Below are 25597 nucleotides of genomic sequence, written 5' to 3'. Positions count from 1 at the left end.
TCAAAAGTGAATAAAACGTTAAAAAAAATTTTAAAAAAATGAGCTAGTATTGTATATGAGAGTACTCTGTAAACTGAGGCTTTGTGGAAGTCTATAGGATTGGCATCATCATCATTATTATTACTAGCGGTAGCATGAGAGCCGTATTTCATTGGTCCTAAACTGATCAGTGAGCATTGCAAAGATGCTTGCAACACTGGATCTGGGGGACGGGCGCTCGAGGTTAACATAAGTGTAGCATTGCCATCACAGTTTGCTATCATTAAAGGATTAATGAAAATGGAATCTTTCACCTTTTACCCTATATACCACTTGTATTTTTTCCCCACAATGATGTGCTCTTGAATTGCTATTTTTTAAAATTTAAAACATCTCCAAAAGGTAAAAACATATTCCTAGATGTCTAATTTGCATGAAGTGCTATATATAATATTTTATAAACAATCCTGTCTACAAGAATATTGACATTTCCTAGCAGATGAGACGGATGAGACACCAATTATAATACCTTAACATAGTCACCGATCAGCTTACATATTCATTTATTTGAAAGTGTATTTTGACTTAAGAGATGAATATTTGCATACTCCTCATGTATCATGTTCAGAAGTTTATTTTTTTTTTTCAAATGTAAGAATATACATGATTCGTTACGATTCCTGGAATTTTGGCTGCTAAATAGAGCCACTGTTATAATAGTATCCCGTGTGTGTTTTATACTTTTTTGTCCCTCGAAGTGTTGTTCATATCTAGATTTAACCAGCATTCCATCAGCAGATTAGGAACACTAGGTATGTGCAGGGCACACGTTTGGTACCTCAGTACATCTCACATTTGGGATCACATTATCTTTGTAGGACACCTTGGAGGTTAGGTAATATTTAACCTTGGATTTGCCATAGGTGGAAACCAGTGCAGAAGGTCCTGGTATTTGGGGGTTGGCTGCACCCCTCCCAGACCAGCACTCCTTTCCCTTGTCCCTTGGTCACTACTGGAATTTCGAGTTCTGCCCACCCCCTCCCCAGCAGCCTCTGCCATGATTTCTGGTAAGCCCACCTGTGCCACCAGAGTCCCTTTCCGATTCCCAGCGCTGGGTGTGACGGCTCTTAGGAAGGGCACTTGGTGTCGCACAGGACTAACTTCCTGTAGATCTTCTTCGTTCCTCCACCACCTTCAGGAGCTGTCACGACACTTCCGCCCTTCAGAGGAGGCCTCCGGTTTAAATCCACCCGTGTCTGTTCTGACGTCGACATGTAGACCCGGTCATTTACTCTCCTCCACATAACACGCCCTCATTTTATATTTTAGCCTTTATTAAGCACAGTTCATGCTCGAGGTCATAAATCTGACTCTAAAAGTCCTTTAAATAACAAATTATTTGACATCCGTTATTACCCATCTGAATTATTTTTGTCAGTGTCCCTTTTCCGATGGCTTCCTCTTCAAATTGGTGTTTTTAATTCATTTCTTCACGATTGGACTCAGACGTGTCGTCTCTTGAAGTGTTTTGCTGTGCAGATGGCTTTCACCTTACCAAGTGAGCTCTGCCTGAGCTATGGATTCACCTGGGTTCCCCTAAGTGAGATTGCAGAAAGAAACAAGGCTTTCGCCTCTCACGGTCCTCTTCCTAGAGTACGATGTTGGGGGAAGTGATCTGATCTCTCAGAGCCTTGGTTTCTCACATTTTAAATAGGGATAATAACACCTATGTGGAGAATTTCTTATAAGGTTTTGACGATTAGAGATAATATATGGCAAAATTATGCCATATAATCAGTGGCAATGATTAACATCATCAAAATTCTTTATTTATTTATTTATTTATTTATTTATTTTAAAAAAAAAATTTTTTTTTCAACGTTTATTTATTTTTGGGACAGAGAGAGACAGAGCATGAATGGGGGAGGGGCAGAGAGAGAGGGAGACACAGAATCGGAAACAGGCTCCAGGCTCTGAGCCATCAGCCCAGAGCCCGACGCGGGGCTCGAACTCCCGGACCGCGAGATCGTGACCTGGCTGAAGTCGGACGCTTAACCGACTGCGCCACCCAGGCGCCCCAACATCATCAAAATTCTTAATAATTATATGGAACTCTTGAAGGTGCCATTATTTTAAGTTATTTATTTATTTATTTTGAGAAAGAGAGAGAGAGAGAGAGACTGGGAGAGGGGCAGAGAGAAGGGGAGAGAGAGAATCCCAAGCAGGTTCTGTATTGTTGGCACAGGGCCCAAGGTGGGGCCCAGTCCCACAAACCATGAAATCATGACCTGAGCTGAAATTAAGTGTCAGATGCTTAACCAAGCTGAGCCACTCAGGTGCCCCAGAAGATGAAATTATTTGAACGGTAGAACTTTTCAGGTGTCTTGGGGGAGAGGGGTAGACCTTTACATTCTTAAATATTTTAATATTACCAAAAATTATTTCTGGAATGTATCATATACATACTTGCCTACCTTCTTAAGCTGAATATGCTAATCATCACTTAAGTTGCTCTTGATAATTCAGACTCATGAAGGGAGCCTTGACTTAAATACAGACCCATATGGGGAGGGTGAGCAGTGCACTTACCTTGCTTCTTCAAAAGGGCTTGTGTTCAACTTACGCCCCGCCCTCCCTATTTTTGATAATTTCTTTTTTGAAATAGTAGAATAAATCTTGCTTGCCTGATCTCCCGGGAAATGTGACATGGTGGTTCTTTGGCAAGGCTTAATTAATGAATCAGAGCCAGAAATAGCGTTTTGGCCAGTGCGTCTGTGCCTTCACATAAATCAGAGACATGGAACGCCTTCTCCATCTCCATTGTGAGTCCTACCCCAGCCAGTCCCGTCATTGCTGATGCTGTCCGGGAGCTCTGCCCTAGACCCCCTCACTCCATACTCTCTCCAGCGTTATCCATCTTACACCCTCCCATGCCTCACTTGTCGCTCTTTTTCTAAATATCTAGACATAGAGACGTTTCTACTTGCGTGTGTCACCATGTTCTCATGGCTGGTTTGCTTGTCTGCTCCCTGGGGAGTTGTTTAACCCCTTTAAGCTAGCCACTCTGTCTTGTTATCCTTTGAATTCTCAGCATGTATTACATATAGGATCCAGCCTCTGTAATCCGTACAATAAGTATTTGTTGGATGAGAGAATTAATGAATGATTGAAATGATGAGAGAAATTTGAATTTGAAATTTGTACCAGAAAACAGGCTGAGAATAATTGCTATAATCCACTGAAGTGTTTAGCTCTGAGGTTCCTTGGTATCTAAGGCAAAAAATGAAATTCCACGAAGCTTAGTTTCTCATAAAGGAAGTTGTTATGGGCTGATTTGTACCTCAGAACATGACTGTTTGGGGAGATAGGCTATTTAAAGAAGTAATTAAGTTAAAAAGAGGTCATTAGGGTCAAGCCCTAATCCAATATGGCTGGTATCCATTTTTTTTTTTAAGTTTATTTATTTATTTTGAGAGAGAGAGAGCACACAAGTTGACGAGGGAGGGGGTGCAGAGAGAGAGCGAGAGAATCCCAAGCAGGCTGCGTACTGCCAGCCCAGAGTCCAACGTGGGACTCAAACCCACGAACCCTGAGATCATGACCTGAGGCACAGTCAAGAGCCAGCCGCTTAACTGCCTGAGCCACCCAGGTGCCCCAGGCAGTATCCTTCTAAGCAGAGAGGATCAGGATGCAGCTACACTTGGAGGAAAGACCATGTAAAGACACAGAGAGAAGACGGCCATTACTAAGCAAAGGAGAAAGGCCTCAGGAGAAACCAACCCTCGATCACAGACTTCCAGCCTTCAGAACGTCTCCGTTGTTTCAGCCACCCAGTCTGTGGCACTTTGTTATAACCACCCTAGCGAACTGACATAGAAGCCAAACCATTTTTTCTTTGCATTAAATTCTGAGATTCTTGGGGCGCCTGGGTGGCGCAGTCGGTGAGGCGTCCGACTTCAGCCAGGTCACGATCTCGCGGTCCGCGAGTTCGAGCCCCGCGTCGGGCTCTGGGCTGATGGCTCGGAGCCTGGAGCCTGTTTCCGGTTCTGTGTCTCCCTCTCTCTCTGCCCCTCCCCCGTTCATGCTCTGTCTCTCTCTGTCCCAAAAATAAAATAAACGTTGAAAAAAAAAAAAATTCTGAGATTCTTTTAAACAAGGATTTTTATTTAAGCAATGAATAGCACAATATGCCAGAATCTTTAATAACTTCTGCAAAAGGTAGACATAATCGTCATGGGATTTCTTTTATACTCACCTTCCCTAACAGCAAAGCGTATATAATATTAAACCCCAACTTAAGGACAGTATTTTTCTTATAATTCAGAAAAATGCTATCCTCTGTGCTGCTGCTTGCCCTTGACCTGTTTCCCCATTGTATGTGAATTCCCAGACCACAAAACAGTAAACTGTGGTAACCCTGTGCACATATTTCTTACTGGAATTTTTTGTCCATGGAGCATAAAGGAAAAGGATGCCCTTTGTTGGGGGAGGTTTACTGTAAAGCACAAATCCATTGTCATCAACAGAAGAAGCTCTTTCTGCTGACATGACACCAGGCAATTTCCACTAAGCTCTCTCTCATGTTGGAATAGAATCCCAGACACAAGCAGCACCTACAGTCTCCACTTTCCTGTAATAGTACAGCCAGTCCGTCTTGTATGCGGCCACCCTGTATACTGCCTTCATGATGGACCAGCTGTCCCTGGCAGGGCCTTTTGAATTAATATTTTATGATCTGAATAACTTGATGTTCCATAGCTGAGTCAGTGAATTAGCATCTGGGAACAAAGAGGTGGTAAAATTGGCCTCCTCGGAGAGCTCTGCTGTGGGCTCCAGTGAAGCAGGTGCACTGCCCATATGCGTGCCAGGCACTTTGACACCAGTGACTTTCACTGAATTAGGAAAAAAAATCGGCCCAAGTATAACCTTCTGCTTTATAACTCAAGGAGAAATGTGTGCGACCTTTCAATAGCAGCTCCCCCTCCAAGGCTGTCTTCTTGACTGTCCTCATCCCTTTCCTGGTCTCGGCCCTTCTTACCAGTCTCCTGTGTCTTATGGGAGTCAGCCTACAGGAAATTACAGCCTATCTTAAATCCTGTTTGGAAGAATACAGAGCCAAAGCAAACAAATAAAAGTACAGATTAGAATGAGCTAGCACTTTCACTTCTGGGTATATATCCAAAAGAATTAAAGCAGGGACTCAAACAGATATTTCCACGCCCATGCTCATAGCAGCATTCTTACCAATAGCCAGGGGGTGGAAGCGACCCAAGTGTCCATCGACAGATGAACGCATAAACAAAATGTGGTACATCGTTACAATGGAATATTCAACCTTAAAGAGGGAGGAAGTCTGACACAGGCTACAACATAGATGAACCTTGAGGACATTATACTAAATGAAATAAGCCAGTCACAAAAGGACAAATACTGTATGATTCCACTTACTGGCAGTACCTACAGTAGTCAAAAACATAGACAGAAAGCAGGAAGGTGGTTATCGGGCTGGGCACAGAATGGGGAGTCAGTATTTAATGGAGATGGAGTTTCAGTTTGGGAAGATGGAAGAGTTCTAGAGATCTGTTGTATAACAATATGGATATCGTTAATAGTACTGAATGGTACGCTTACAAATGGTTAAGATGGTAAATTCTGTGTTGTTGCTTTTTTTTTTTTTTTAAGCACAATTGCAAAAAAACAAAAACAAAAACAGGCTAGAAATAGAAGATCTACAGGGAACTGGGGCGTCCAGAAAAGGCTTCCTGAAAAGCAATGGCCAACAGCAAAGGAGATCGATGGGGGCTTTGTCTTTAATGGCCTCTGCACAGAGAATGGCAAACAGCACGATGTGGCAAGTCTAACAGGAGCCTCTCCACTTAATCTGGGACTCCCAGAAGCCACATCCTACTCTTAGGACTAACTAAACACACTCTGTCAACACCATCCCCACTAAGGGGACTGCCTAGAAAACTGCCTGCCTCAAACTTTGGTGTGGGTTTGCAGCCCTTATTCATCCTGGATCACATGGCTGATCCAAACACCTCACACAAAGAGTTTATGTTAAGATGGTGCCAGCTTGGTATTGCATTCTCGTGCCTAGCAGAAACAAAGGCGAATTTTAATCCTGAAGAACACAGCTTTAATATTGCTGTCAAGGAATTCATTCAAATAAAGATCCAAGGAAAATACGATTAAGTGAAAAGTTATAAAATATATTAGAAAACACGAGACCATGAATAAGAGCCAGCAAAGTCAACAGAAAGCAGAAACAGACTCTCAGTGGATTTAGAAGTTGTAATGATCAGATTCAGAATATGGATTAAGAATGTTTCACGTGTATAAAAGAAATAAAAGAAGGGATTGCAAATGTCAGAAGCAAAAGGCCACATAATGACCAAACAGATCTGAAAAAGCACCAGATACTAGAAATGACCCATATATAATAAAAATAAAACTTTAAGGGATTTAATGGGAGATTTGACATGTAAGATTTGAAACAATTATATACTTGTAGCACCGAGAGATGAAGAGGTAAATAGGAAAGAAGGTTAAGAAGCGTGGAGGTCAGGGGCATCTGGGTGTCTCAGTTGGTTAAGCATCTGACTCTTGATTTCAACTCAGGTCACGATCTTACCATTCGTGGGTTCGAGCTCCATGTCTGGCTCTGCACTGACTGTGCAGAGCCTGCTTGGGATTCCTTCCCTCTCTCCCTTTCTCTCTGCCTCTCCCCTGTTCTCTCCTTCTCTCTCTCTCTCTCTCTCTAAATAAATAAACATTAAAAAAAAAGAAATTTATTAAAAAAAAAAAAAAAGGAAAGAAGCATGAAGGTCAGGACAAGAAGGTTTACTGTTCTCCTTGTCAGAGTTCCAGAGGAGATGAAGGGAAGAGCAACAAAGCAAATATAATTTAAAATTTAAAGTTTAAGATAACCCACAGATACAGGCATTAGTGCCTTGGCAAACTGGTGAGGAAGGGGCAAACATTTTAGTAAATGGCGCTGTGACAATAGTGTTCTTTATGGGAAAGAAAACAGACCCTTATCTCATATTATGTACAGAAACCCCTGGTAGATGCATAACTTAAATGTGAAAGGCAAAAGTATATAATTTTAAGTACAATTATATAATCAAATACCCTTACGACTCTGGGTAGAAAGGGATTTGATAAACAAGGTACCAAAAGTGCAAAACTTTTGTACTTTACAGGAAAAAAATGGATAAATGAGATTTCACTTAAATTAAGAACACCTGTTTATCAGTAACACCATAAGGAAAGTGAAAAGACAAGCCATAAACTGGGAAAATATCTGTAACACGCATGATTAATAAAGGTCTTGACCGTATGGGTACATATATACACACACATGCACACATAGACACATATAAGCTACTGAAAGACAAACAAGCAGCCAAAAACTAAAAGTGGACAAAGATGCTCAACTTCATTAATAATGAGGGAAATGCAAATTAGAATAAATTTGAAATATTTTATATGCCATATTAGCAACAACTAAAAAGTACCTGATGCTATCAAAATGTTGGTGCGGATGGGGAGCGACACGATGTTTGTCTGCTGTTAGTGGGAGTACAGACTGATAGAATCACTTTAGAAATCTTATTTTTCCAAGGTGTTTTCTAGTAAATTGAACATTTCCATATCCAGTAATTGCATTTGTGCGCTTTCTGGAAGAGTCCATTTGCTTCCTAGTAAAGCTGAACGTGTGGTACAGCTGAACATTTGCATTTTTAGCAATTCCATTCCTAAGTGTAGGTTAGGTGTCTGTTCTAAAGAAATCCTTGCACATATGTACCAGGAGACATTTCCAAAAATGTTCATAGCAGTGTAATAGTAAAAAAAAATTTTTTTTGAAAAAAAAAAAGACCCTAAATATCCAACAGTAAAGCAGATAAGTAAATTATGGCATGTCCGTATAATGCAATATTATTCAACTGTGAAAATAGATGCCACAGCTGTAAAACGGCATGGGTCAGGCTCAGGAACATAATGTGGAACGGAGGGGAACAAAGGCAAGTTGCAGAAGCATACATAGGCTGTGGTTTCATATCCACGAGGTTCAAAAACATAAACAGTATAGAAGTTGTGGATGTAATAAGCAGAGTAAAACAGAAGAAAACAAAAGGAATGATAAACACAAAACTCAGGACAGTGATGATCCCTGAAGGAATAGGGAAGGAGAGATGTCCGCGGTGTGGCCCCCAGGGAACTTCTATGCTAGCGGTAATGCCCTTTTTGTTATACTGGGTGATAGCCACACAGCTATTCACTGAATTGGGGTTCGTGGGTTTTTTTAATACTCTACATACATTTAAAAGATATGTATTTGCATTGATTCAATATTGAATGAAACTATTCATTTTTAAAAAGCATGGTACCCTAGGGGCCCCTGGGTGGCTCAGCTGGTTAAGCATCTGACTCTTGATTTTGTGTCAGGTCATGATCTCACGGTTTCTGGGATTTAGTCCCATGTCGGGCCCTGGCATGCATTCAGCATCTGGTTTTGAGTCTGTGAGACAGTTGAATGTCTAAGAGGTGTTTTCTTACAGGCAATAGGATGCCACAGACTGAGTCCACCATATTCTTTTTTATTTTCCTATTCCCAACCTTGTGCCGGGCTCAGAAGAGTTACTCATTAAGTATGTCAGACGAATCAATGAAGAGGAATTTTCTTTTCAAAATTAAATTCTTCTCCACAAGATTAGAGCCAACCAGAAATGAATCTGGGCTTAAAACGTTTTGAATCTGGAATTAAATTTTTCTCTGTTTCTATTTTATTGGTTTAGATTTTTTCTATAGATATTTCCGTTTTTTCTTATATCAGGCCTCACCAATGACCTACAAAATCGGCAATGAAAATTTTTTTACTCTTAGCAAAATTTAAATATTTATTCCGATGTTGCATTAAATAACATATCTTTAAAAAATTAAGCCATTTAAGATCTTTAGTTGAATTCTGATCTTTTATGAGAACTATTTTCATGGCAGTTTCTTCTCCTTAATTAACATCAGTGTTTTGATGGGAGTAGCATCAATTTAATGGTACGTTATAATGGAATGGAAGTGTGTCGGTAAGAAAGACCCTTTTTGTTGATCATTATCTTTCTCTTAGAGTACCCTTTTTAATGAAATATGTTGGTTTACATTTCAGAATTTGAACATCTGCTTTCTATACTGTTTTATTATGAGGTACGTTTATGACAATAACATGTCAGTATGAAACCCTTTCTCTGTTGTTTCTTTTGGTATGTAAAAGCATCTGAGTCAGGATCTGGAAGACTCGTCATGTTCTTCAACACAAGGAAAATTTAACCGAGAGCAGTTTTACAAGTTTATCATTTTCCCTGGCAAGTGGATTAAAGTCTGGTATGATCGACTTACCTTGTTGGCGTTACTTGATCGGTAAGCCACCGAGCATGCAAACGTACGGAGAAAAGACACAATGGGGGCATAACAGGGCACTCACATGCTTATAAAAAAGAAATTGCCACTTGCTAAGGTTCTCTGGAACATTTTCAAGATGGATGCCTTTTGTGCTGCAAACCCAAAGGCGAAGCCGTGAGATCTTGACCACTGGAGAAATTGTAATTTAGCAATTACAGTAGGAGATTAGAGAATTGGGGGAACACGGTCTAGATTTAAGGTTGGCTCTGGGGACAGTATTATGTGTTGGTCTATTCACAGTTTGCCACATTTTTGTAGGAGGGCTTGGGGTTCACGGGTAGTATGGGGCCTGGCTGAGTGGATGCGGGCAGGGGGAGAGGATGGCAGATGGAGCCCTGTGATTTCTAGCTTTTCTCCTCAACAGCTGAGGCTACTTCTCACTCTTGTCTGAGATACACTAATTGGAACATTAATCTCTCCTTTAAACCCTTTACTCTTTCTCGTCTCTTCTTTCTGTTGTTTGTCAAGATGAAACACAGGGTTGGAGATGCAGTCGCTGGGCGGGGAGGGAGAAGAGGGAGGGAGAAGGTCCAGTTAGTTAAAGCACGGTGGAGACGGGGCCAGGTTGGGAACTTCCCATGTCCATCCCTGCCCCCGACCTCACGATATACAAAGGACGGGATTTTCATCTTCAGGGGCTGTGCAGTTCTGATGGGAGTGTTGGTTTGAAAATTGAAGATGGCTTGAGGAACCTGGGAGGCTCAGTCAGTTAAGCGTCTGACTTTGGCTCAGGTCACCATCTCACGGTTTGTGAGTTCGAGCCCTGCATCGGGCTCTCTGCTGTCAGTGCAGAACCTGCCTCGGATCCTCTGTCCCCTTCTCTCTGCTGCTCCTTTACTCTCTCTTTCTCTCTCAAAAATAAATAAACATTTAAAAAAGAAAAGAAGATTCAAGATGCCTTTACTGACACTGTCATCAGCAAATGTGGAGTTTCACAGTTAAATGCCAGCCAGTGGGGGCAGCGGGAAAGCTGATTGCCTGCCATCCTATGGTTGGTCCCTCAGTGACTGATTGTTATAGTAATGTCTTACTAAAAAACTATAGTCATGCAAAATTACAACAGTAAATTTCAGGACCCACAAGTCAGGGAATGGAGTTATAATGGTTTTTCTAACAACACTACGTCACCCCAGAGGCACACACTTAAGATGAACGTTTCAAACGTAACTGGAATCATCCAAAATAACACATCCTGTTAGATGAGTTAGTTTTAGGGTTTTTTTTTGAAATGTTAATTTTTTTTTCTGTTTAAAAGGAATTGCTGAAAGTTGGACTACCTCGTGTTAGCCCTTCATATTAAAAACAAATGTTTCTGTACATTTCTAGGTGTACATTATTTAAATGCACTCAGTGGCAACAGATTAACTGAAAATCTAATTAAGGTCTAGAAAAGGATGATGAGGATTATTACAGTTTTAAAAAGTTTACAATTTTATAGTTTTAATCGCTTCTGTTGCAGTGGGTTTGAATTCAGTGTTAAGGGATTTGTAGAGACAGCATTACGTCCTTAGGCATGGGTCGCTCAGCTGGTACAGGGAGCCCCTGGGGATCAGGCCCCGTGCCACCACTTACTAGTGCTGTGATCTAAGGATGACTGTGAAACCTCCCTGTTGCTCAGCTTCCTGTCTGCTAAATGGGGATCATCTATATACAGGGAGATTATGAGGTTTAAATAAAATTAGCTATGGAAAGTGTCCTTTAAATATTAGCTGCTGTTGCTGTTATTATGACCTGAAATGTGGCCCAGAACCCAGAAAGAAGAAAAATAAATAAAAATAAAATAAAATTAGGGTAGCCAAAGTAGATGCTGTCAAGTCCAGACACATTTAGGCCCTTAATTCGTAGGGGAAATCGTCCTGTTTTCAGAGCCCGTATCAGCCTATTTTCAGGCATCTCCCAGCACACGTGGGGATCTGGTTTTCCAGTTCACGGTCAATTAAGAGGGGAGATCAGACGACGTGAGGCCTGAACTGACAGCAAGGACAGAGGAAGAAAAGCCCAAACACTAACCTAGAAAAACCAAGCAGCTTGGGACCTTTGCAGGGAGAGTGTATTCCCCAAACAGGACCGTGGACCAGAATCACCTGGGAGCTTTGTGACAATACAGATTCTAGGAGTGAGAAGTCACCACTTCAGCATGGCCTTGAGTACAGTGTAGGGCTGCATTATGGCATCCCTCGCCAGCTCACCTTCTTTGTGAGGACAGTTGTGATCTGAAAGGCCTGTTTAAGAAAGCAGCAACTTACACAATACATTTTTTATGATGATTGTAAAGTTCCAAAAGGCACCAATAAATTACCTTTTGACATTCATTGGGGGACATTATATTTAAAATCCCCCATGGATTAATGAACTTGAGTTGCCAAATTAAAGTTTATAAGGAAGTTATGCATAATAAAAAACAAACCGTAAGGGTTGAGCAGGAAGTCGAAGAAATTGGTGAATTAAAAGCACTGAAATTGAGCTAATCATTGCTATAAACTCTCATAGCTTAAGGCTTTCTGCTTCATAATTTTCAACTTTACTCTGGAACTCAGGCTGATTTTCCTTGAAAATACTTCCTTATTCTCTGATTGTACCTTCACAGTTCCTGTGATTGCAACATCTCCTATTTGCTTTTGGTTTGGCATTCATTCTACTCAGGTGTTTTTGGACTTGTCCTTAATCTCCTTTATTTTCTCTTATACATTTTTTATTCTGCTATTACCCCATCTTGCAAAACACATAGGTTTTATTTTCATTTCTCTAGTTACGATCTAAAATAAAATAAAAAGCTAAAATAAAAAGCTGCCCATCTGGGCATCGTTTTATTCATTTTTTCATTAATTCAACAAATTTAGTAAAAGGAAAAACCACCCAAACCCCAGGCACCTGCTCCATGCGAGGCTCTGCACTGGGCACTGGGAACAGAACAGTGAGTGGAACAGGTGTGGTCCCTACCCTCACGGGGCTTGTATTCTGCATGAGACAGGCTGAAATAGCAGAGTGGAATAGGGGCCTTGAAGGACACACAGAAAAGCCTGGGGTAGAGGAAAGTGGGGGACAAGGGACACCATGTCAGAACAGGTGGTTGCAGAAGTGTTTCCTGAGGGGGAAACATGCAAACTGAGATAGATATAAGGCAAGGAGGCAGCCCCGTAACAAGTAGGGGGAGAATCGTTCATGCTCTTCAAACAATCTCATTGTCAGTGTTGCCATCTTGAGAACACGCTCTCATCTCTCCCATCCTTGAAAGTCCTTTTGGCCCACTTTCCCGCCAACCACTGTCCGGTATCTCTGTGCTCTTTTGCAGCAAAACTCCGTGAAGAGCTGCCTGTGCTTGTTTGTCTTCTCTCTTCTCTCATTTTCTTATAAACCCATATGTTTGCTCCCCGACTCCAACACTGCACTTGTCAAGGTCACTGTTGACTTCACTGGTCAGTCATCATTTTACTAGACCCATTTACCACCTTTGACAGTCGATCCTCCTCCTTGGTATGCTTCCTCTCTTGGCTTCCAGGATCCAGCCCTCTCTTGGTTTTCCTTCTGCCTAGCTGGTTACTGCTTCACAGGACAGTCACCCGTGCAGGTAGCCTCTGCCTCCTGACCCCCTTGATGTTGGGTGCTTCACGGCCCTTGGTCTCGGTCTCCTTTCTTTCTCTGTCTACCCTCTTTTCTTTAGTGATTGCATTTAGTCTCATGGCTTTAAATACCGCCGAGGTGCCAACAACTAAGATTTGGACCTACCTCCTGAATTGCAGACTTGTCTCTCCATCTACCAGCCTGACATCTCATGACCACAGTCCAAAACTGAGTTCTTTACCACTGCCTCGTCTCCCATCTGCTCCACCAGCTGTCTTTCCCACCTCAGCTGACGACAACCCCATCCTTCTAATTTCTCAGGTTAAACATCTTGGAGTCGACCTTGTATCTTCTTTTCGGTCAGCCTCTCATAGGGAATCGTGTTCACTGTTTCTCCAGATGTATCTGCTACATCTTCCCTCCTTTCATGTGACCACCCTTGTCTGAGCTACCTTCGTCTCTCATCAGGGCCATTGCAATAGCATCTCCTGCCTCTACCTGTTCTCCCTGTGCACTGGTTTTTTTTTAAGTTTATTTATTTATTTGGAGAGAGATGGGGCGGGGAGGGGCAGAGAGGGAGAGAGAGAATCCCAAGCAGGCTCTGCACTGTCAGCACAGAGCCTGATGTGGGGCTCGATCCCACGAACCATGAGATCACGACCTGAGTAGAAATCAAGAGTCAGACGCTTAACCAATGGAGCCACCTAGGTGCCCCCCTCCCTGTACAATATTGTAACATGCTGTTCTGCTGACCACCCTGCAGTGCCCCCCATTTCACCCATGAATGAAAGCCAAAGTGCTCAGAATGCCTCAGAGTCCCCATGATCTAGCCACTGCTTTGCTCTCTGACCTCACTTCCTGCTACCGCCATGGACTCCTTCCCACCCACACTGGCCTTCCTGCCATTCTTCACCAAGCCAGGCATTCCTCCAGCCTTGAGGCCTTTGCATTGTCTGTTCCCTCTCCTCTCCTCTCCTCTCCTCTCCTCTCCTCTCAGATATCTGCGTGGCCAACCCCCTCGCCTTTCAAGTAGCACTTCTCTGTGGGGCTTAGCCTGACCTTCCTGCTTAAAATTACAGCAGTTCCCCACCCCCACCCCACAGTTCTTCTCACCTTGTTCTGATCATTTTTTGATTGCGTGAATCATCCTCAAATGCTGTATAATATCCTTATGCTGTGTGCGTATTACTTATTTCATGCCATGGCCCTCTGGAAGGAAAGCTCCAGAAGTTCTGCTCACTGATGTATTCCAAGCCTCTGGAGCAGTGCTGAGCCCTCTTGAGTGACCAAACAAATCAACCTCCCTTCGCAAACCAGCTCCCCTTCCCAACTTCTGCCGTTGATGTTGCCATGATCCTTTCTTCCCCACATTGAAATCTTGAGACCTTCTTTGTTCTTTCAGCCAACCTTCACTGTGCACAATCCATTCCTTTCTGCCCTGCTCTGTGCTGTGTCTTGACATCACATTGCCTCTCCAGTTTTCCACTGCCCTCTCAGGCCCTCGTTCCTTCTCCCCTGGAGTGTTGTTTATCCCACTCTGCTCTATTTCCTCTCCAGTGCATCTTGTCAGCCTCTGCCAGATAAATCTTTCTGACTTATCTGTACTGCCTCAATCACAGAACTCCTTGCCCAGTGAGTAAACTTTTTAACCCAATATTGAAATATAGATGCATAAGGAGCTGTGAGAGTGGAGTCATGGGGTGCTGGGGCAGAGGAATGGAGTCGTGCTGGGGGAGAAACCGGTGGTGGGGGGGAATATTTTTCAGGAACGTTATTTTCCCCCCCTAAATAGGAAAAATGTCTGTTCATTTAACTGAAATTTTTTATTTAAAAAAATTTTCCTAAGCTTTAGATATCTTTAAGTATACATTGAAATGTTATGAGCACACTAAAAAATACATAACGGATTTTATGGACCTGAACTAACAAAATATATTCAGCTCTATAAAAAGCACATAGTGGAAAACAAAACAAAAAAAAATCCCATAAATTTTCCTTTCCACCAAAGGAGGAATCTTGGTCCCCCCAGGAGTTGTTGTTTTTCTTTTAACTTTCAACTTGAGCATGATAATATCTGAGTTCTTCACATTTCTATGCGTCTTGATTCTATACATCTCAAGTGCCTGATTAAAAAATAAGCAAAAGGTGTGAACAGACACCTCACCAAAGGAGATATACAGGTAGCAAATAAACATATGCAGTGACATTCCACATCGTATCATTGGGGAATTGCAAAGGTAAACAATAGTGATATGCACTGCACCCCTATTAGCATGGCCAAATCCAAAGCACCAACCACACCAAGTGTAGCCGAGGATGTGGAACAGTAGGAACTCCCTTCATAGTTAGAGGGAATCCAAGATGGCAAGTCCATTTTGGAAGATAGCTTGGTGGCTTCTTGCAAAACTGAACATGTTCTTACCATGGGACCCAGCAGTCATGCTCCTTGGTGCAAATGAGTTGAAAGCTTAGGCTAACACAAAAACCAACATATGGATGTTTATAGAAGCTTTATTCATAGTTGCCAAAACTTAGAAACAACCAAGATGTTCTTCAATAGGTGAATGGGTAAACCATGGTACATCCATACACCATATGGATGCATTCCATATACTAAAATAGTATTCAGTGATAAAAAGAAATGAGCTATCAAGCCATATAAAGATATGAAGGAAGCTTGAATGCATCTTACTAAGTGAGAGAAACTGACCTGAAAAGGCTACCTGCTGTATGATTCCAACTATATGACGTTCTGGAAAGGAAAATCTGTGGAGACATAAAAAGATCAGTGGTTGCCAGAGGTTGGGGGAAAGCAGGGTAAGTAGGCAGAAAAGGATTTTTAGGGCAGTAAAAATAGTCTACATGATACTGTAATGGTGGATACATTTCACTACACATTTGTCCAAACCCATAGAATGTACAACACCAAGAATGAACCATAGTGTAGACTCCTGACTTTGGTTGATAACAATGTGTCGACGTTGGTTGGTCAATAGTAACAAATGTACCACTCTGGTGGGGGATGTCGATGGGGGGGGGGGGGGGGGGGGTGTGTGTGTGTGTGTGTGTGTGTGTGTGTGTGTGTGCGCGTGTTTGCGGGGTGGGCTATGTGAGAACTCTTTGTACTTTCCCTCACTTTTGCTGTGAATCTGAAACTGCTCTTACAAAATAAAGTATATTAATTTGGAAAAACACAGGAGTGCCTGCTTGCCAGGAGTACAGTAGATGCCTGTCCCGTTCTGAAAATCATTTAATGGGACAGATCGGTATGTTCCTGAGCGACAGTTGGCGAGGTAAAAAAATATGCGTATCATTCTTGGGCTTCCTGGATGACTCGGCTGAGCATCCGACTCTTGATTTCGGTTTAGGTCATGATCTCACGGTTCATGAGTTCAAGCCCCGTGTTGGGCTCTGTGCTGAGCGTGGAGCCTGCCTCTCTCTCTCTCTCTCTCTCTCTCTCTCTCTCTCTCTCTCTCTCTTTCCATCTGCCCCTCTCCCCCACTCATGCTCTCTCTCTCTTTCAAAATAAATAAATAAATAAACATTAAAAAAACCAATATGCTCAGCTTTCTTGGGAATGACCCATCTGAACTCCTGACGTTGTGGCCACACCATTCTCCCTTGCTCCATTTCAGCCTCTTCCACCCATCGCTATGCCCTCCCATGTAAAGCCTCCTCCCATAGAAGGCTTTTACCTCTAAAGTCATAGTCCCAGCCACTGACCATCCTCAAACGTTGCTAGTGCCAAGCTATACCAAGCACTTGGGCCCGTCCGCTTTCTCCTGTCTAGCAGCCTCCTCTGCCCTTGTTGCCTCCCCCATTCTACTTAGCCTCCAAGATCCAGCCTTCATCCCCTTGTCTCGGCACCTTAAAGCTCCCTTACCCTGTCCACCTTCACACCCAGAGACAGCATGCCCACCTCCGGATGAGCCCATCTCTGCATCTCGCACCTCTTATGCAAAGGTCCCTCACGGTCCCAGTGAGACTGTGGTCACAACACACCTCAGTCAGACCCTCTTACACGTCAGCTCTCCAGCTCCTGAAACTGGGAAGCGGATTCTGGCTGAGGAGATTGTATCTAGGAGGGATTTCCTGCTTCAGCCAGGTGATAATGCACCTCCTCTGCCTCCCCCACCTCCCGCCTGCCACACTTAAAGGAACCAGCACAGCTCTTTGTCTGAAAGACATTTCACTATCATAGGTGGAATAGTTAATTGTTCTCCCCCCAGGAAACCCAGTTTAGTGATCAAAGAGACTCATGGAGTTATATTTCATTTCTTCCAATAACAGAAGTTTGGGATTAAAATAGAGATTTCGCTTATAAAATACAAGAATAATGAAAGAAAGAAAGAAGCCTTAAAATGCTGTTACCACATATAAAGGCATGCTTCAAAAGCTTAAAAAGCCAAACTATTCTGTTGATGTCGGTCTTTTTAGAAGCATTCAGGTATTATCTTTAGGAGCAGACTCACTTTTTACTTCCTTGGTTCTTATTTATTTTCCCCAGAACTGAAGATGTCAAGGAAAATGTGCTGGCAGTTTTACTCATTGTCCTGGTTTCCCTACTCGGATTTCTGACCTTGAACCAAGGCTTTTGCAAAGACATGTGGGTGCTCCTCTTCTGCCTTGTCATGGCCAGCTGCCAGTATTCCCTGTTAAAGGCAAGACCACATCTAATTCTTACCATCACTAATGTATCCTTGAAATCATGAGATGATGACACAGACACTTCTGATTTGTGTTCTAGAGCGTTCAGCCTGACCCCGCCTCGCCAATACACGTAAGTTTCGAATAACAGGCAAGTAGCTTGTCTCGTCTGCTTGTGTTGAAGAGAGGGGAACAAAATCTGTCCAAGAGGCAAACTATATATCAATGTGCATCTATTGAATATATACATAGAAATATGAATGCATGGTTGCCGATTTCAGGCTAGACCTGAGAGCGTGGTGTGAGTGGCAGTGGTGGGAGGGTGTACAGGGTGGCGAGGGTCTTTTCTATCCCGCTGGACTCATGTCAGAGTAGACCATGCAGCCCAGTGTGGGAAGGCCGGGCTCTGCAGTCAGACTGCCTGCTTTTGTTTCCTGGTTCCTCCGCTTGAACGTTGAACTCGGAAGAAGATACATGTACTTGCCATGTCTCTGTTTCTGTTTCTCTGCATGCAAATAAGGATGATAAAAATGCCTGTCGGGATTAAATAATCTATTTAAATTCCTTAAAACGGTGCCTGGAACATAGACATTGCTTAGTAAGTGGGAGCTATCGTTATTGGTAATATCAGTTGTGTAAGCATGAACCATTATTCTCTTTACATGAAGCTGATCTCCTCCTAGTCCACATTTTCGAGAGTATTGTTACTTTTCTCCCACGTGATTTTGGGCTCATTTAGAACTGAGACGCTGGGTTCACCGATACTGACCTGTTGGTGCTCCGGCATCCTTCCGTGAGCTCTGAATCACACATAGCTTCCTCTGACCCAGCTGCCCTTCCCTTGCAGGATGCTAAGTGACAGGGTCCGGCACTGTCCCTGCAGGTACCCTGGCTACCACATGCCTTTGGTCTAATCCCCTGCCCGGTGGACCTCTCAGCTCTTAGAGGGCTTTCTCTTCTTTGTTAGGGTGAGCTGTGGGCCCCCAAGAAAACCGGAGAAAGGAAGCTTGATCTTAGCTCCATTGTGCTTTTAAAAAATTCATATCCAGGATTTAGGACTGCTTTTAAATCTGTGATAGCTCATGTTTAGCTCATAGTAATTAAGAAAAGCTTATAATTGGACGATCACATGGCATACGTTGCTATCTTGTTAAATTCCTCTGTTCCCCGTAATTGGTTTACATATAATACATCTTCTTTTTATTCCAGAGTCTGAATGTCAAGATGAGTAGAAGCAGCATAATTAGGGTATTAAGATGTATTGTTGTGATTATCGTCAGAAATCTGGGTTAGCTGGAGTGAGCAGAGATGTGGAACTCTGAAATTTTTTGTTCGAGCCCACCCTAGATGCCACGTCCTCCCCTTCTGCTTCAGTAAATAAACCCTCCTTTCGAGTGATGACACCTCAGTGTCACCGTTTTTCTGGGTGACTTGGGGGAGGGGTGTTACGTGCTGTTAAACATTCATTTCCCGCATGTACCTTCAGCAATAATGCAGAACATGCTAGTAAAGGTGGATGGTGAATACAGCTGCATAATCCCTGTGGATTTGTCGAGTCTGTTAGCAACAACCCTATGTCATCGCTCCAAGTTGGAGTTATATTGTCTATGTTGGTCTAGCTCCTCGAGGACTCAGTCAAGTAGCTATTCCTTTCCCCAAGCAAGCGTGTCATAGTGAGGGAGTTAAGAAATGACTTCTCTTGCTGTCATAGTAAGACATAGCCAGACACCTGTTTATTCATTCTTGTACACCGATTTCTAAGTAGATTAGTCCCTGATTTGATTTGGCTTTTTTTTTTTTTTTTAACAGTTCTGGTGGGGAGAGAAAATACGGTAGCTGCAAAATGTTTCCTCTTGCAATCTGACTGAACCATGTGGGCATTTAGAAGCCAAATTTATTGTCTCCAGTTTATAAATGTGGAGACCTCAGAAAGGAGATGGTCAGGGGAGCTGACCAAGGCTGGGCGCAGAGATGGCTCTCAAGCCTGCTGCCGACGCCAGCCCTGGTCATCAGATGGACCAAAGGGCTTTCCAGAAATGACATTGTTTTGTACATTGTAGGGGGAGGGGTCATTAATACATTCAGACACATCTTGCTCTGAGAGTGATTGACCGACTTTTCTTTTTTTTTTGTTTCCTTCTGGAGAACACAGGTGGCAGATTTTGAGCAAGTTGTTAAAACCAGAAGATAGCAAAGTAGAAGTCACAGTTTTGCATAACACTGTATATTTCAGATGTAAATGCAGAATTAATGACGTGCTAATAGATACGGTACAGTAGACCCTGGGCCTGAAAGAGATGTGTCTGGTTATAAAAGAAAACAGGTCTAGCAGAGCTTAAAAAGTGATGGTTCAGGTGGATACTGGCAGCATCTGAGGATCAGACTGTCAATAAAGCAGTGGATGGACGAGGAAGCTTTTAACTGGCGTACCCAGATCTGTGCACAGGTCTAACCAACAGTAACCACTGATGATCACCCGGGAAGCAAAATTCAGTAGGATATGTTAAGGGACAGCAGAAAACTGGCATCTCCTGCACAGAGCCAGACTCAGGTGTCTTTCCCAGCAGCAGCAGGGATTCTGAGTTGGGGTGGCTGAGGCAGCGCCTGGGAATCTGCATTCACCGCCCTCCCTCCCCCCGACGGGGGATGACAGTGGTGGTGATCTCACATGATACATGACAAACGCTGGGGTGGCATGCAGATTTAGGGATTTGAATCCAGCCTGACCATGTACAAAGTATGAGATCTTGGGCAAGTTAGTTCTCTGCATCTCAGGTTTTTCGTCTGTGAGAGAGGAAATCATGACAGAGGAGCCTAAGGGGATTGGACAAGATAAGGTGCTCAGGTGCTCAGCACAGTATCTGGTAGTACGGTGGAAGCACTTGACGAATCTTAGCAACTTTTTTACGGCTAAACTGTGAACGAGAGCAGCCTCAGTTGGATTTGGTGAAGAGCGGATTGGACAATACGTGTAATGAGCCCGGCTCAGGGCCTCGAGTGACTCAGTCCTCTTTAAACGTTTCTTTCCTTGTCTCCTTCCACTCGGCGTAGTTATCGTGTCATTGCTTACAGTACCAACTCCAAAGAGCAAGGGCTGTATCTTGTTATGTGTTCTCCTCGGTGAACTACGGCAACTATACAGTGAGAACATTTGGTACCACTTCCTGTTATATACAAAATCATCGGGAATGATTTTTGTGAATACGTTTCCGATCTTGGAACAGCTTTAGAGGTACAGAGCGCTTGGGAAGATAGTACAGAGAGTTCCCACATACCCCACACCCAGTTCCCCTACTTGTTATTTACCTCTTCCATCAAATTGTGACATTTCTCACAATTAGTGAGCCAATATTGATACATTGTTAGTAACCAAAGTCCATATTTTACTCAGAGTTCCTTAGTTTTAACCTGATGTGCCTTTTCTGTTTGAGGACCTCATCGAGAATAGCACATTATGTTTAGTTATCATGACAGCTTCTCAGACTTTCCTTATTTTTTGATGAGCTGGACAGTTTTGAGGAGTATTGGTCAGGGATTTTGTAGACTGCCCCTCAGTCGGGATTTATCTGATGTCTATTTTATGATTAGACCGGGGTTATAGAATTTTGGGAGCAAGACCATTGAGGGAAAAAGCCATTTTCATCACATCACGTTGAGGCTATGTACCGTCTACGTGACTTAACCGCTGTTGGTGTTGACCTTGATCACCTAGGTGGGGGTAGTGTCTGTCAGAGGAATGATATTAAATGACCTATGAAAATTTTTCTCAGTCCTCAATCTTAGAAATAAGAAGGTCAACTGAGTCTTAGTGGTTCTCGACTGAAAATTAAATTAGGTTTATCTCTTCAGTTGTGTATTTCCTTTGCTCAAAAAAATAGTATTCTTTAAAGCATGAGCCACTCCAAGTTGCCTTCTCTGAATTCTTTTATGCTTAATTTCTGCCATGAAATCAGGGCAGAACTTAAGTGATCACCTTTCCCTCTGTCGGTCACTGTCATTGAGGGAAATGCTGAGGTAGTGAGAAACCGTAAAATAGAAGGGTGGCAGAGTGGATGGCACGTTGGGCACCATTTGATGTCCATTTCACTGCCTCCTTGGTTGGACAACTGCATTGACCCATTTGTCAAGATTCACAGACGGGAAAGCTTAGAAGTTGGCCCCGAAATATATCATTCTGTGAAATTAAGTTATAAACTAAATTAAATTATAAACTAAGCTTACAGAAACTCTTTTGCCTAGGTCTTTTTAATTTTTAAAGTAACTTGTCAAATTTCTACCATATTTAGACTCCAGTAGCATTTTATTATTTGTTTCATTTTTAGAGAGAGAGAGAAGGAGCAGGGGAGGGGCAGAGTGACAGAGAGATTCCTAAGCAGGCCCCACGCTCAGCATGGACTTTGAAGCTGGGGTCGATCCTACGACCCTGGGATCATGACCTTAGCTGAAGCCAAGAGTTGGACACTCAACCGACTGAGGCACCCAGGGGCCCCTGAAGTAGCATTTTAATAGTCATCTGTTAGGAATTATTTGACCTTTTGGTTGCTGCTTATCGCCTCTACCGCCTTCTCTAAAATGTTTTGGATCCTTATATATACCCCAGTATGAGTCACGGAATACTTACTGGCTCTGGTTTTACTGGGGCTCTTCTCTCTGTAGGGCAGTGGCTGCCTGGTCCCCAGCTTTCCCCCTTTTGCTCCACATCCAATGGGGACTGAAGTGTATAGTTAAAAATGCTCAGGCATTTGCTAATGCTGATTTGCTAATGCTAAAGTGAGAAAAAACCCATCACCAGGCACAAACAGATATCTGAGTAAACAGATTGGTACCATCGTAATGAACTATGAAACAGCCAACTCCTATTTTAACGATGGGGGTTCACGTCAGTGAACAGTGCCCCAGAGCAGTGGACAGAGTATGCCGTTAACGTTCTATACCCTCTCCACCGTCTAGAGTTCAAAGTCTTTTTTTTTTTTTTTTGATACAATTTGTTGTCAAGTTGACTAACATAGAGTGTGTGCAGTGTGCTCTTGGCTTCGGGAGTAGATTCCTGTGATTCATCACTACATAGAACACCCAGTGCTCATCCCAACAAGTGCCCTCCTCGATGCACATCACCCATTTTCCCCTCTTCTCCATCAACCTCAGTTTGTTCTCAGTGTTTATGGTTTGCCTCCCTCTCTGTTTGTAACTATTTTTTCCCCTTCCCTTCCCCCATGGTCTTCTGTTAAGTTTCTCAAGATCCACGTATAAGTGAAAACCTGTGACATCTGTCTTTCTCCGACTGACTTATTTCACTTAGCATAATACCCTCCAGTTCCATCCACATTGTTGCAAATGGCACGATTTCATTCTTTCTCATTGCCAAGTAGTGTTCCATTGTGTATATAAACCACATCTTCTTTATCCATTCCTCAGCTGATGGACATTTGGGCTGAACACCCCAAAACTATTACTAATGCTTCTCCTCATGCTCTCTGTATATCTGCTTCACACGAGTGACGTTCACATTATGTGTTTCAAGAATGACGATTATGAATGAACGTTAGTGAAGTCAGGCTGAGTCCTGGGGCCTGGACCCAGTGCCCAATGGGCTCCTCTGCCCGGTTGTTGTCGGGAGTCAGCGCGCAGTGGCCAGGCGGCCGGGAGGCCAGTGCCCACCCAGCCTCCGAATCCTTGCTCCGCCACACCGCTTTCTGTGTGGGAAGCCGGGGGTAAATTTCGTAATTTCGCAAAAAATTATTATTAAAACTTATGCCGCAGATTACCCTTGGCAAAATGAGAATAGTAAGTACTTCTTGGTGCGTTCCGGGGACTGGCCACGTGGGTAGAATGGTGCCTGGGGCACAGGAAAGGCGGGACAAATTGTTAGCTCTTGGTGCCCTGGCCATTCACACCGGCCCAAAATAATACCAGGTCCTGAATGTGGCCAGACGGGAATGTGTGCAGACTCTGCAGGTATGAGGTGCTCTCTCTCCTGCCCTGCGGACTGAGGGCACACAGAGCCCAGGGCTGGCACCTGCGGCCAGCTGAGATGGGGGGGTTGCAGCGTGACCTGGTTAACAGGGTTAACAGCCCAGATTTACTCACCACCGAGGCCCAGCTGCACCCCAGGTTCTCTGACACCCCGTCTTCCCTTATAATAAACACCTTTTATATTTGTCTTAATAACTTTGAAGCCTTTGACTAGCCCCCTGTCTTGCTATGGGGATGATTCGAATGGCCTTGTCCCCTTAGCCACGTGCACCACGACTCTCCAGAGGTGGGGTCCCCGGAGGTGTTGATTCTCTGGCTTCGCCCTTCCAGAAGCTGCCCTGGCCCAGACCTCGTACATGTGGGTGGGGCTGGTGGGAAATCAGAGGCATGCGCAGACAGCCTCCAGGATGCCCCACAGCTGATGTCAGGGGAGCTTCCCCAGGGCATTTTCAAGTTGAAACCACATGGCTGGGGTGGGGTGGGGGGAGGGCGGGGAGGGATAGTTGGAGAAGTTGCAAAAAAGACTGATCAGACTTGACCTGGTGGAACTAGTGGGATTTTTTTCTCTTGAAAAAAAGAAAAAGCAATCCTTGGGGGGTCTGATGATTGACTTGCATGGGAAAGAAGGAATTGGAGAGCAAAGGAATTTTATTAGGGGACTTTCTTAGGAATGAAGGAAAATAAAAGTCATGTCTGTGCCACCTGTTAGGGTCACGCTTAGAACGGTTTGGGGACCCAGAACATGCAGTGAGGTGAGGCATTGGTGGATGATGAGGGCAGGCTGTTTGTGAGGGAGCCAGCCTTACGTTTTGTTTCATAAATTACCATTACAAGGAAGCATTCCCCTGCCCATTAACAAAGTTTGACTTGCCAGATTTAAGATGGGATCACAGACTTGTTCCAGGCCAGACTTTCCATTCCTAGAAAATGTATTTTTAAACCTTTTAGGAAAAGGAAGAATCGGGACAAGTGGGAGGTCGCTCTTTAATTATATCTCCTGTATGGTGTCACTTTGAGGAAGGTCTTGTGTGTTTGTATACCAAGTATCTATCTGTAGCAACCAGAGTTATTTTGCTTTTCACTTGATAAGAAATGCATTACAATCTCACTTAGGCTTTAGTTTTGACTTTTTTTTTTTTTTAATGCAGAAAAAGTATTTCCATACCCATTAATCTATGACCCAGTTGGATTCAAAAGGAAATTTCATAAGAGTGCAAATGTTCCTTCAAGACTGAGGCTGGATTCAGGGCCAAACATAGCCAGCCCCCACGGACAGCCTGTGTTTTCTTTCCTATTAAAAGATGGTCTCAGAATAGGACCATCTCTAGTATAGAAGCAGTGGCAATTTAAATTGCATTTCTAAATATAACACGTTCAAGGCAGTGACTTTAAAAATTCACATCCAAAGCCGTATCACTTTCGTCTTTACTTTTTCCTCCAAAAGTAGTTCATGAATTGCAAAGAATATTCTCCCCCTAATTCATTTTTGGTGGTGTTTTGAGCCTTATGAATTGTGCACTGATTTGTGACATGTAAATTCTTCATTGGCTTTGCCCTGGAAAGTTTGGTGTTCTATCTTTCCCATAATTTTTCTATCCATTCAAGGAGAAGAATAAACATGTTTCTACTTCTCCTCATAACAACATTTTGAGGGCCAAGATGAGATCTGTTAAGCTTTTGGTCCTCCTCAAAGGAAAATGTATATAAATGGTGAGTTTTTAAAAATTGGATTATTCCCCTGCTCTACACTAAGACATTTTCTGCAATCTCTGTGGGTATAACTTTGTATCTGTATTGCCTTGCTTTTTAAGACAGAGAAATCAAAGCCCACAACTTATAATTCTATTTCTTAATAGTAGTGGGGCTCAAGTTAGACCACATAGGGCAAATAATGGCTTATATTAGTTTTGCATTTGAAATGAACAATACAAATGGAAGTTTCACTGTTAGGGGATCACTGATTAGATCTAGATTGTAT

At 43.1% G+C, this 25597-nt stretch overlaps 1 protein-coding gene across 2 annotated transcripts in view; it reads left to right on the top strand.

Annotated features, from left to right (window-relative positions):
- The window catches only part of PCNX2 (pecanex 2), a 301846-nt gene that overhangs the window by 64392 nt on the left and 211857 nt on the right, over window positions 1-25597 (top strand). For both annotated transcript variants that reach the window (XM_030334389.1, XM_032595131.1), the window contains 3 exons: window positions 9251-9396; window positions 17507-17660; window positions 17747-17779. In XM_030334389.1, the coding sequence (XP_030190249.1) occupies window positions 9251-9396; window positions 17507-17660; window positions 17747-17779 (333 nt within the window). The remainder of the gene's footprint in view (window positions 1-9250; window positions 9397-17506; window positions 17661-17746; window positions 17780-25597) is intronic.

Source organism: Lynx canadensis, chromosome D2 (assembly GCF_007474595.2).
Source record: "Lynx canadensis isolate LIC74 chromosome D2, mLynCan4.pri.v2, whole genome shotgun sequence".
Lineage (NCBI taxonomy): Eukaryota > Metazoa > Chordata > Mammalia > Carnivora > Felidae > Lynx > Lynx canadensis.
Note: the sequence above shows the minus strand (reverse complement) of the source record. Positions and strands in the feature narration are given on the sequence as shown.